Here is a 12,649-nt window from a genome sequence, read left to right on the forward strand (position 1 = left end):
GAAGGCAGCAGCCTGTGTTCCTGGGGTCAGCTCCACCTTTTCCCTCCACTGCCAAACAGATCCTGGGGCTAACTTCAGACCAAGTATACTGCCACCAAAAATCCTAAACCAGCCTCCCAGGAATCCCAGGGCCTGTTCTTTCAGCCCCGAGTACTAAGGCCTGCAGTCCCCTCTCAATCAGGCTGAGGGAAGCCACCCACTGGTTAAGGGCCAGAATGAGAAGCTGGGCCTCAAGGCCTCGGCCCTGTCCAGGGTCCTGACTCCTGGTCAGAGCATTCTGTTCCAGCCTGAGGCCTCTTCCTCTGGTGTGCAGGGCGCTCCTTGATTTGCACCCTCAAAGTGCACATATCATCTCAGGGGCAGCCCTGCCAGTCTCGTCTAAACCCATTCCCTGCCCTTTTCATAACTGGTGGTTTCTCTATGGGCCAGTGCTGCTGTCATGCTAAATACTCCTGATGCTCAAATCCCCATTTATCAATGTCCATCTTCAAAGATGAGAAGATGAAGAGAACTCCGAGTCCTGTGGCTCTGCATGCAGCCACCAAGAAGGGACTCCTGCACCACACACATCAACTTGCATGTACTGAAGCTGGGAACTTGAACCAGACTGGGAGCAGACCGTGTGTACAGCCTGAAAACCAGCCCCCAGGCTTCTTACTCTGGGACTGAGCGAGAGGGGACTCCAGAAGCCCTTTCACCAGGGTGTCGGAAGCCCTTAGCTCCCAGCACCAGCAGATTAGGAAGGCCTTTCTCTCCAGCCTGTGCATAGAAAGAGAAGGGACAGCCCAATGAAGAGATTTAGCGCAAGCATTATCTGCCGCCAAACCCTCGCTTTCATCTCCGCCTTCTCTAGAGACAAATCATTTGGAAGCTTTCATCGATGGTTTCCTCTCTGCCCCACGAAAACTTGGAATTTATGCCGGCTTATGGCTCAGCCTCCTCGCTTAGGGGACGAGGGAAACCTCACAGGCTGCTCTCCCGCCTGCAGTGGGAGGAAAAGCTTGTCCTTGGCGACAGTTCAAGACAGGGAAGACTTCCTCAGCCCTCCAGGAGCCCAGGACTTGAGGGTGTCAGAGGCTCCCCCTGCCCCTGCAGAGACTTCTGGGCTTGAACCCAGGGCTGTGCAAAGCCAGTCCCCATTCAGCACCCGTGCAATGGTTCGATTCTATTTTTAGGTGGAGAAAGGTTCAAAGGCCCTGCGCAGGAAAATCCAAGAGGGAGGGGAATTCTCAGCGCCATGCAAATCACACTTTCCCCTCAGCCTCTGCTTGACACCTGTTTCCCCCTAGCCAGCTGGCCTATCCTGGGTATTGATAGCAGCCTGGTCCCCAGGATCTCCACCCAGAGCAGAGGCCCCTCCTCCTCCTGCTGCTTAAAGTGAGAGCTAGGGGAAAGAACTAAGCCAGCCCCAGGGGCTCCCCGGAACTTCCCCTCCATTCTCCAATCTGAATAGCCCATGAAGGCAGTGAGGAGGTGAGATTCTCAGAGGCGGGTTCCTCAGTTTCAAAACAGCAGGATGACTACTGCCTTTCAGGACCAGGGAGACACAAAAAGTGGCTAGGGTTTTACTAATCCAGCCCAAGTAGTAACTGCGAGCCGTTGTAGCTCTCAAGATGAGGGTGGGGGTAGAGAGGTAGTCCCAGGGACTCCCAGGGCCCTAGCACACTCTGCCTCCTACTTCCCAACGCACAAGAACACAGCCTGTCCACACACTGAGCAGGGCTACTGTTAGTCGCTCAGATGTGTCGACTCCTTGCGACCCCGTGCACTGAAGCCCCCCAGGCTCCTCTGCCCATGGAATTCCCCAGGCAAGAATACTGGAGTGGGTTGCCATTTCCCTCTCCAGGGGATCTTCTCGACCCAGGAACAGAACCCTATTAAGAACCTCAAGAACAACATCTTGCCATGCCCACCTCACTCCCAGTTTTTATTCCAGTCCTTACTGCATTCCTAGAGATATCTCCTTCTGTCTCCACCCCTCCACTGTTGGGCCAAGGGAGGACAGCTGGTTAAGGGATGGGAACAGGATGCTTCAGAACTCAAAACGGTGTCCCCACCTCCAATCCCCACAAAAGATGAGTCCCAGGGTAGGCCAGCTCCGTGGGGAGTCCTTTTTCAAATGCAAGGTTCTGTGGAAGACACCCCTAGGGACTGGCTAAGAACAGCAGCTCCTGGATCACCACTGCTGCGAGGAGAAGAAAAGAGGTTGCCAGGCTCAGAACAAAGATATCCTCCTTCAGTCCGGGCCAGGGCCAAGTGCTTTGTCTTCCCACACTGGTGCTGTTGGCCCCAAGAACTTCACATCTTGACTATATATATAATCTTAGGATCCTCAGTTTCCTTACTATAACAGGAGGGTTAAAAAAAGTAAAGTGTCCAGCCCGTGTGTGCGTACTAAGTCACTCAGTCATGTCCGACTCTTTGTGACCCTATGGACTGTAGCCCGCCAGGCTCCTCTATCCATGGAATTCTCCAGGCAAGAATACTGGAGTGGGTTGCCATGCCCTCCTCCAGGGGATCTTCCTGACCATGGGATCGAACCCGTGTCTCCTGCACTCCTGCATTACAGGTAGATTCTTTACTGCTGAGCCATCGGGGAAGCTCTGTGGCTTGCAGAACAATGTCTCTCTTAAAGGTCAGACTCAAAACCACCCCACCAGGGACTCAGGGCTCTTGCAGCCTCATCTGTTCCAAAGGTCTCTTCTGTGCCCACTGTAATGCATTGAAGACCTAAGAGGGAGCAATGAGGCTCTAGGATGTGATTTTCAGGGGCTACAGGAGACAGGGCCCCATGTCCATTTGTCTACCCACTTCCAAAACTCTCTACAGCTCCAGATGTCATAAACATCTCTACCTGTCCCAAAAGACAGGGTCAAAGCAGGGAAGGAGTAGAGTGCAGGTGCACGTGAAATGGGCATAAGAAGGAGTGGATGACCTAACTGGATGACTCTGAAGACTCCATCCTTCATCCCTACATCAGCGAATACTATCACTCTTGGCTTAGCCTCCAAAATGTCCCATATCCTACCGCTTCTTACTCCACTGCAATCACCCAGCTCTAAGGCCACCATAACTTCTCTCCTGGACAACTGCTAAAGAAGCCTCCCTGCTCCCACTCTTGCCCATCACATTCCCTCCCCTTCACAGCAGTCAGCGGGACCTTTGATTAAACATCAGACTATGTCATTACCCTGCTTAGAATCCTTGAAAAGCTCCTCCCCTCACTCAGATCAATAGGAACATCTTTACAACAACCTACAAGGTTATGAGAACTGGAACTCCCAGCCTTTCCTCTCAATCACTTCACTCGGCCACACTGGGCTTGTTCTGCAATGGCTGCGTCCTCTTCCAGGAGCCCCCTCTCCCCGTACACCTGCACTCCCCCACACGGTCCTTCCTCTCCACAGGTCTCTGCTCCACTCCTCCAAACCTCTCCACGTCTGTTTCATCTTTCTCCAGGATACTTGTCATTACCCACCTCGGAGGGCTTCTTTTCGTTCTGTCGGGGCCAGCCCGATTTGGTGCTGCTGGGCAGTTTGGAGCATCTTGATGCAGATGTAGCGTGACCTGCAGAGAGAGCACAGCCCATGAGGGGCCCCTGGAAGGCCAGGAACACCACCCACCCATGTCCAAGGAAATGAAACCTGTAAGGCAAGCTCTGGTTTGAATGTTCAGGAGGTAGAGACCTCTGTGAGCATCTGGTAGACTGTCCCTGCTCTGGGCCTTTCCAACAATGAATGGGGACATGACGCCTCCTCCACTCACCAACCAGAAGAGACTTGGGAGGTGAAAGGCAGCTGGACAAGGACTCAGTATTAGCTTTCTGTGTGACCCAAGAGGGTTGCTCTAAAGTAGACACACAGACTTAAGCTTGAGCCCTGGCTCAGCCACTTATTAGCTCCTCATGACGGACAAATGACTTAGTCTGAGCCTCAGCTTGCTTTCGTATAAAATGGGAGCAGAGAGTAACTATCTTCAAAGAGTTTTTGTGAGAATTATATGAGACCATGCCTGCAAAGTCTTAGTACAGTCCCTTGCACACAGCAGTGCTTTGATAAACACTACCCATTACACTGGGGTTCTAAAGGCCCTTGCGGGACTACACTGAGAGTGTATGTCACTCTATGGGTCACTCCACTCCTAGGGGTCAAAGGAGCACAGCCTAGATGGGCAGCGGGGGGACTGGTGAGAAGGGAGTGTGCCGCAGCCCAGCCCAACTCCAATGCAGGAACAGGGCTCGGGTGCCAGGTGCTCTCCCTGCAGGTGCCTGGGGCTTCAAGGGTTCCTTTGCCTGAAATAAAGTTAGAAGCAGAGGACACTGACACAGGCCACAGGCAGCGTGACTGCAGTCACAGAGGGCCAAATGCTGTGATCTACTGCCATGGGGAGGAAGAGCCAGCCAGGTCAGACTCCAGCGCCAAGCTGGAGTCTGAGCAAACAGACCCCAAAGGACAGTGAAGGAAACCCAGAGGGAGAGAGCAGGCGAGGACTGGCTTCTCACCCTAGTGCCTGTGTTCCTAAACCCTCAGGTTCCTGGGGGTTAGAGAACTCCAGGGACTCCAAGGGGGCCTTGAGGCTCTCCCCAGCCCCAGCTGTTCACCATATATGTGAACAAGCTAAGGTCTACAGCTGCAGGGCTCCAGGCCCAGCCTCTGCGGCAGTGCAGCCTCTTTCTCAGCCTGGGCTTTCACCTGAGGGCACCACTAGGTGGGAATCTTCCTGGCAGCACATCTCTCCTACACAGGGCAGAATGGCACTCTACTCCGATTGGCTCATGCAGGCCCGGGTTCCTGGGGCATCTGAGAAGAGCTGCCTTCTGGTACCAGGGACAAGACCTCACCTAACGCAAACTTTTTTGCCTCCACATTCCAGAAGAGGCTCCCTAAGCCCCATTTTCTGTGTAAGAGTGTTCCCCTCTATCCCCCTGACACACCCAGCCCCCACACAAGTCTATCTCTGAGATTCTACTGCCAAGATCCCAGGAAGGTCAGGCTCCTTCATTAATTTCTTCAGCAAACATTTACTGATCACCTATTATGTGCTCCATCTAGCCGGATATGGCAGTCAGCAAGTCATGACCTCTCTTACCAAGGGGCTTACTTTGATAAGGAAATGGCACTTAGTTAGGAAATAAAACTGATCAGGCAATTATAATGAAGAGTGACAGGTGTTTTCGCCTGTTGTGTGGACACTTCCACAGGGCCCTGACTCAACAGCAGGGCCAGAGGGAGTGAGGTGAGTTCCTAGCAGCCCGGAACAGCACAGGCAAGGAAAAGCCCAGAGGGGTGTTGATCTGTTCCAACATGAGCAAAACACATGGGGTTGAGAGCCAGAGGGTGAAGGGGAGCAGAGTTGAGGAGGAGAGCAAGGCTCTGAAGGCCATGGTGGTGTGGGGATCTCAAAGGGAGCAGAGGGGCCGGCCTGCTTTATGCTTTCATCAACATGGAGACCTTGGAGCAATGTCCCACCCCCGAGTCTGGGCCTGTGGTCCTGATAATTATTCAAACACTTTCCCTACAGGAGCCCAACATGTAACGCCTTACTGTCAGTGGTATCAGAGTTGTCGCTGCTGATGGAGTACTTTCGCCTCTTCTCCTCCATCTGCAACGAAAATAGGCCCCATTATACTCACAGGCAGCTTGGGAAATCCTCAAGCTCTCAGAAAACTGCCCGTCAATCTACCTCCCCACACTCGCCCGCTGCAGAGGAACAATGAGAACAAGGCCATGCCCTAGCCTTCTCCTCAGGCAGTGTCCCCCTTCTCTCACCCACCTACATGGGCCCTGGGGCTGGGGGAGGGGGCAGCATCTCTCAGCTCCTGAGCCCAGAGCCTCACACAACAGAGAATCTAGTCAAAGATGACAACGAGGCAGGACAAGGCAGGTCAGCAGCCCCAGAACGAGCAGTGACTTGGACCTGCCTCTGCCCAGCTCCCTCACCCGCCACGGAATCCACTCTCACCTGCAAGTTGCAAGTGGCGCCCTGCTGGAGGCAGAGGAGGGGAAACAGAAACAAGACAGACTCTCCCAGGAGGACCAGGCTATGGGAGTTGAGGGGCAAGCCAGCCCGCAAGCACTGGATGCACATTCTGCACATCCTGAGAGCAGCAGCCAGAGAGGCATGGAACTGGGGTGGGGGCAGGGAGGCTCCAAGCTGGCTTCTGAGCCACACCAGGGCCAGAGCGAATGGGCTGCGCTGCCCACCCTCCCCTCAGTGTCCACCTCCAGGTAAAAATACAAACTCACTTTCCCTCCACTACAATGTTTAGCTTCAAGGTAGAAGGGCGGCTCTCCCACACTGAGTTCTTTCCCCTTCCCATGCCAACTCAGCTATCTCGTGTTCCTAACAACCTGGGGAGTTGTGAGCTATTAGCTTCATTTACTGAGGAGGCTCAGTGCCTTGTCCTGCTAGAGACTTGGCTGAACTGGGATTTGAATCCACGTGGTCTGATCCCCGAGCCCACACTGAGCTGCCTTTGTGCCCTTGTCAGCTCCTGCCTGTTGGAAGTGCTTTCCTACCCACTATTTCCTCTAATCCTGCAGAGTCCTGGGTGGCAGAGCCTGCCCTGGTCCCCTCTTGGAGGGGAGCACACTGAGAGACTTGTTAACCTGCCTTAGGTCTCACAGCTAGTCAGTGGCTGAGTCCCAATTCAGAGAAGAGACCCGGGGCTCGGAGCCCACGGTGCTTTTCACCATGTTTCTGTCAGCCTAGACCCTGGGCTGCCTCACTGTACACAGCAAAGGACAAGGAACCAGTGTCAGTAGGGAGAAAGCCCAGCTGCCGACCAACAAGCTGCCCAGGCCCACTGTGAATCCCATTTGCCACCTGCTGTCACCCCAAGTCTGCTCATGTGGAGCCCTGGGAGGGGTCACCTTATTTTATTGTGGCCTTGCAGAGGCCTTAGGAGCACTGGCTCTCTAAGGTGGGTTGCAATTACCCAGAACTCTGAGCTACTCAGAAGGACCCTCTGGCCTCAAACTTGACCTTAGCCAGGAGCTTTTCTCCACCCCCATGTCTCCCGAGAGTAGGGTTAGGATGGAAGTTTCATTGGGGCTGCTTGCTGCCCAGCTGCAAAGGTGGAGACCAAGTGCTCTCCAGAGGGTGTGGAGGCCTGGAGGCATGCCTGGTGGGGAGAAGCACGGATTCCAAGGAGGCAGGAACCAGAGTTGAAATGGCTAAGTACCCATTGCTTGGGAAGGGGCGCATCCTGGCACACAGGGACCCCAATGAGGCCTCAGAACCGGCCCTTGGTGCTGGCGGGCATGATGGCTGCTTCCTTTTTGCAGGTGAGGAAAATGAAGCTCAGAGGTTAAGTGACTTGCCCAAGATCACAGTTCTTGTAACAGGTTTCTCTGACTCAGGAGACCATGCTCTTGACCTTGAGACTACTCTGCCTCTGTGCAGCCCAGTGGCTCAGGTCATAGACTGAATGACTGAATGGGGCAATAACACTCCACCCCCCAGATCCTTGCCCATCCTTGCTGTCCTCTGGGTCTGCATGTGACAGAGGTGACTGTAACACAACTCTGACTCCAGCCTGAATCTTGCCAACCCAGCTGTCACAGGTAGGGCAGGAGAAGGGGGAGAAGTGCTCTTAGTGCACCCATCTGTTTTCTTCCGAAATCCTCTACATGAACGGCATTTTTCTTCATTTCCAGCAAACAGGCACTTGCAAGCCAGGCTGTCCCATAGCATAAAAGCAGCAGCACTGGATTCAGGGAGGCCAAGTTCAAATCCTATCTCCACCCCTCACTAGACCAGGGACCTTGGGAAAGACATACCTCCCCAAAGACACAAATTGGATCTGGAATTTTACATAAATCTCCTGAACTTAAAATGCTGGCAACTGATTTAGATATTTAAAACACTTCGAGAGGGCCAAACTAAACACATCTGTGGGCCAGAATCAGCTGGTGAGTGAAGGAGAGCAGCATAAAGCCCTCAGCACAGTGGCTGGCACTCCATATGGGTGCTGGTTATTAATACCACAGCAGACTTGGGCCAGGTGAACAATTCTACCAGCAGCCACCTGAAGGCCTCCTCAGCAAGGCAGTGAGCTGTGCAGTAAGGAAGGTTCCTGACAACAGGACCCTTTGACTGCCAGGACCTCCTCCTACAACTGTTCCCTGCTCCCCAGGACCAGTGTGACCTGTCAGCACGCAGACCTGCACCCCACCCTCAGCCAGCTCCTCCGGAAAACACCCCAGAGTCCTCCTGGACAGCATGTTATTATGGGAGCAGATTTTGAGGCGGCTTAATTGGAATAATAACTAGGCTTCAGAGGGAAACCACTGCTTTGCTTCTTTTCTTTGAACCAAGTCTGTTCGAAAGGTCTCCCTGCCTCAGGTAAGCCTCTTCTCAGTGGCCAATGAAGCCTCAAAAGAGGCCTGGCCTCCCCTGCGGGACAAGGCTTTGCCCCATGACGTCCCCCTCCAACCCAGCACAGAGGACACTGAGGATTCTTACCAAAGCTGAAATCCAGGGCTACACGTGCAGGTGGGGGATGGGTGCCAAGACTTGATCTTGGCCTCTCGTTTTTCCTCTCTGCTGGCTCCCCTAACCTCTCCCAAAGCAAGGTCTGCCCTAGGAAAATATTCAGGGTCATGAGGTACTTATTTTTAGGGACAGGAAGTACCACAAAGGAGACTCTGGGAAAGAAATGTCCCCTTTTCCTGCCATTGCCACCAGTCCGCTTGTACTCCCACACCTTCCCCAGCTATGGAGACACACACAGCTCTCCTCTGGGAGTGTGGATGTCCTAAAGTCCCCTCAGGGAGCAGCCTTGCTGTGCCTCCTCCACCCCACCGCTGACCCTTGGCAAGTGCAGTGGGCACTCCCTCCAGAGCCTGCGGAGAATCCAGCCACCTTCCCCATCTTTACTGCTTCCACGCTGGCCCAGGCCAGTCTCATCTCTCGTAGGACTCCTCATTCATCCCCCTCATAATCCAGGATCCACACAGTAGCCAGAATGATCTTCAAAAAACATACATCAGATCATGTCATATGGCCTATTTCAAATCTTTCACAGGCTTCCTGTTGATCAAGGGCAACACTCAAGCTTCTAACCATAAGACTTTATATGATCTGGTACCTGCCTACTGCATATTGACCACCAGCCCGTTTCCCACCACTTCCCAGTTGAACCAGCCTCCTTTCGTTTCCTGAAACAGACAGTCCGCGCCTCCAGACCTGTGCACAGATGTGCTCTGTGCCTGTAATGGTCTACACAATCCAGGCACCTTGGACTTTTCATCCTTCAGGTTTCGGCTTAAACATCACAGAGGTCTATGCCAGCTGCCTTATTTACAGAAAGCCCACCACCCAGTTACTCAGCTTCTTTAGGAGTGTTTGTTGAGCTACTTGTTGAATGTCCTTCTCCTTCAGAGTATGTGTTCTACAACAAGAAAAAGCGTAACTGTTTGGATCCTTGCTTGTGCCCAGTACCCTTTCGAGTTGTACCTAGCACACAACAGGGGTTTGGTACACATGAAGTGCTGAGTGTGCTCTTGTCTCCTCCCTCCAGAAGTGTGGGGCCACACAGCCCAGCCAGCCTGCTCACAGCCTGTGGGAGCAAACACCCCAGCCCAAGATTTCGACCTGTTTGCACAGCCCGCCTTCCCCGTCTTAACCTCACACGTTTTCCAAGAGGCTTTATTTGGTTGGGCTCCTGGCTAATGATCAATGTCAACTCAGTAATAGGGCAGCAATTTGGTGGCAGATGTTTTCTTGGCAGCACTAGCCACTGGTCTTAGTGGGGACCCAGGTCTGGACTTGAAACACCAATGCCCAATGCCAGCCCCTTTAAAGACCTCTCCGCAAATAAACTCAAATAAACACCCTGGGCCTCTATTAACGCCCCTCCAGCTGACCCTGGAAACAGTGGGTCTTTCAGGCCTGCTACTGCAGCAGCTCCCTGGGCAGTTAAAACACCCCAACCTGGCCTCCGGCCTCTCCTCTCTGGGGGCCACCAGGCCTGCCCAGCCTGCCACCACACACAGCAGGATTTCGTCTTCCTCCTTTAAAAAGGGGAGGAAAAGGCTTTCAAGCAGGCAATTTACCATTCCAGACACAATCTTTCAAAGAGAAACAAAAACTCTCCCTGTCTGAGGCAGACCGCTAAGGCGTGTGTGTAATAAGATGCTAATACAATTTAATGATATTTCGGCTGGAAAACCTGTCCTCAGAGCCTGCTTGTGTCGGGAAGGCCAGACATTCAGAAAACAAGAGCTGCACACTCTTAAACCATTTTAAATGGGGGTCAAAGCCCCACTCTTTCCTATCTCTCATTAACTTTAATGCCTTCTCAGGGACAGTAACTGCTGTGACAACAGTGATTTTGTACACACAAATCCTCAGACTTGCTTCTCCAATCACAGGGAATCCTAACCCTCCTCCAACACCCATCACTGCTCGCCTGTCCCAGGGGCACCCAGCTCCCCTAGAACACACTCTCCACACCCACCCTCCAGACCCAGTTCTGAGGACATGCCAAGGGGATTCTGGGAGACAGAAAGGGGCTTTGTCTACTTTGTCCTTCAGCACCTTCGCACCCTACCCTCCACCTCAGAGAGGGCAAAGTTCAGCCCACTCACTCCACAAATGACTGCCCATTGGCAACTGCAGGGTCCTTCTGGTTCCTTCTTCAGAGAAGGGAGCTGGCTCTCTGGCCTACCTTAAAGGGGAGAGGTCAAATGTCAGCTCCATTTGGGTCCTATCCAGGTATTAATAGTAAGAATAGCTAATACCAATCAGGTGCTTATCCCATGCCCGGCTTTGTGCTCATTCTTCTTTACGCAACATATCACTTAATCCACACACCCACCATGAGGTACAGTTGCAGATGAAGAAACTGAGGCATGGAGCAACTGCCACAGCTGGTGACTGCAAAGCCAGCACTCAAACCTAGGCTGTCTGACCTTGCCCCCCACCTGGGGGGTGGCGGGGTACAGCACCCAGTGCACAGATCTACAACTTGGAGTATGGTTGGGGTACTCCAGATTCTTGTGGGTTTCCTGAGAATCTTCCTGGGTTCCTCAACTTTGAGACACATAATGAGGATCTTACATGGAGGACAGGGCAAGACACGGATATTCCCCTCTTCACAACTTCAACTTGGCCTCCCCTTAGAGACCCCAAAGGGAAAACTGTGAGTCCCAAAAAGAGCCTGCTGGATGAGCTGTGAAGAATTTGGACTGAAAGCCTCTGACTGGGTCTTGGGTGTAAGATAAGTACCTCCCTGATAACTGGGACAACGATTAATCAGAATACCCTGCCCCCAACCTCAAGGATGTGGAAATCAGTGCCAAAAGCCTAACCTCAAGATTCTGGAAGGACTTGGGGGTTGGGGATCAGAGTCCCACCTCACCTGTCAACAAAAGCTAAGTGGAGATTTCCGACTGCCTCTTGGATCAGTGTTATTGGCCATTCTGCCAGGCCATTTAGGGAAAGGAAAAGCACGTTGGATGGGAAATGTTCTGGAAACATTTGCTGCATCCCGAGCCCAAACAACTCTACCCTTAAACACTTCAACTCCAAAAGTGCCGGGGAGACCCTTGGCTAAACAGTTTCAAAACCAACACTCACTGCAACTCTTGCTGCCTGGGGCGAGGACTTCCCTCAGTGAGGCATTTGCTGTGGAACCAAATGCTTTTCCACTCTAGACAACAGCCAACAGCACTTGGGACAAGTGAGAGGCCTCCAGATCAAACAAACATCCCTTTTTTCCCCTACCATGCAAACTTTCTCAATAAATTATTCGCCCACTTCGGATCAAAGCCTGTTTTTGCAGCCTGTGACCTAAAAAGCAAATAGCATCTCTTAAACATGAAAGCCCTCCTCCCTGCCTGGGTCGGCTTTATTACTCATTCCTTCCTCTTACAGTTATTCTGTTGTTATTTTCCTTCTCTGCTTGTTAGATCGTTCTGCGAGTCCCAACCCGCCTGAGGAAGATGGGACAGGAGAGATGGTGCCTTCACTTGGGGCCCTAAGGTGGGAAAGGAAGTCAGGGTAGGGGAGAAGCCAGCACCCTGGGAACCCAGGAAACAGGGCCAGGCCCGGTTGGCAGCTCCCTGCCCAACTCTTCTGCCAAATGTCCTACTGGGAATTTTACCAGTGAAGGAAGGGAGTTAATGTCACCCTGGGAGGAGAGGCCAGGAGGCCCTACCACCACCCAGCCCAAGACTAAGTTAGCAAACATAAACATTAAAGGGATATCCTGACAGCCTGTCAGGCCTCAAAGCTCAGGGTTCCTCCCCCTTGCAACAAAGGCAAGGTAGCAGTCAGTTGTGTCCTCTCAGCTCCTCAGCTAGGAGTGCAAACGCGATGCCTCCTGGTGACCCCTGCAAACTTAAGCCTGTATAAAACTTCATGTCTTGGAATTCCAAAGTGGGGGAGGACGAGAGAGAATGCTAAGCGCGAGGGCAAAGTTTGGGAATTTGCAGAGACCAGAGGCGCCGGATGCTTCCTGCCCTTGGCACTGAGCAAAGGGAAACACAGCCCTTCCCGCCCCACCAGCCCAGGGCATGAAACCAGAAGACAAGGTGCTAAGGAAAAACGTCCGGGCCGGCAGCAAAGGCTAAGGGGATTGGGAGGGGGGTGGCGCGCGCCTCCAGCCTGCCCCTAAAGGTAGTCCGTGGGACAGCAGGCTGGA

General features: G+C 52.9%; 1 protein-coding gene across 7 annotated transcripts in view; it reads right to left on the reverse strand.

Moving 5' to 3' along the window:
* JADE2 (jade family PHD finger 2) overlaps positions 1-12,649 on the reverse strand; it is a 51,595-nt gene that overhangs the window by 35,202 nt on the left and 3,744 nt on the right. For 5 of the 7 annotated variants that reach the window (XM_010844511.1, XM_010844507.1, XM_010844512.1 and 2 more), the window contains exons 2-3: positions 5,544-5,601; positions 3,479-3,567 (exon numbers count right to left, since the gene is read on the reverse strand). In XM_010844511.1, coding sequence (XP_010842813.1) covers positions 3,479-3,567; positions 5,544-5,601 — 147 coding nt within the window. Of the gene's footprint in view, positions 1-3,478; positions 3,568-5,543; positions 5,602-5,736; positions 5,743-8,466; positions 12,585-12,649 lie in introns of those variants that run through there. The other 2 variants (XM_010844509.1, XM_010844508.1) reach the window with 2 other exon arrangements.

Source organism: Bison bison, unplaced genomic scaffold (genome assembly GCF_000754665.1).
Source record: "Bison bison bison isolate TAMUID 2011002044 unplaced genomic scaffold, Bison_UMD1.0 scf7180017864203, whole genome shotgun sequence".
Lineage (NCBI taxonomy): Eukaryota > Metazoa > Chordata > Mammalia > Artiodactyla > Bovidae > Bison > Bison bison.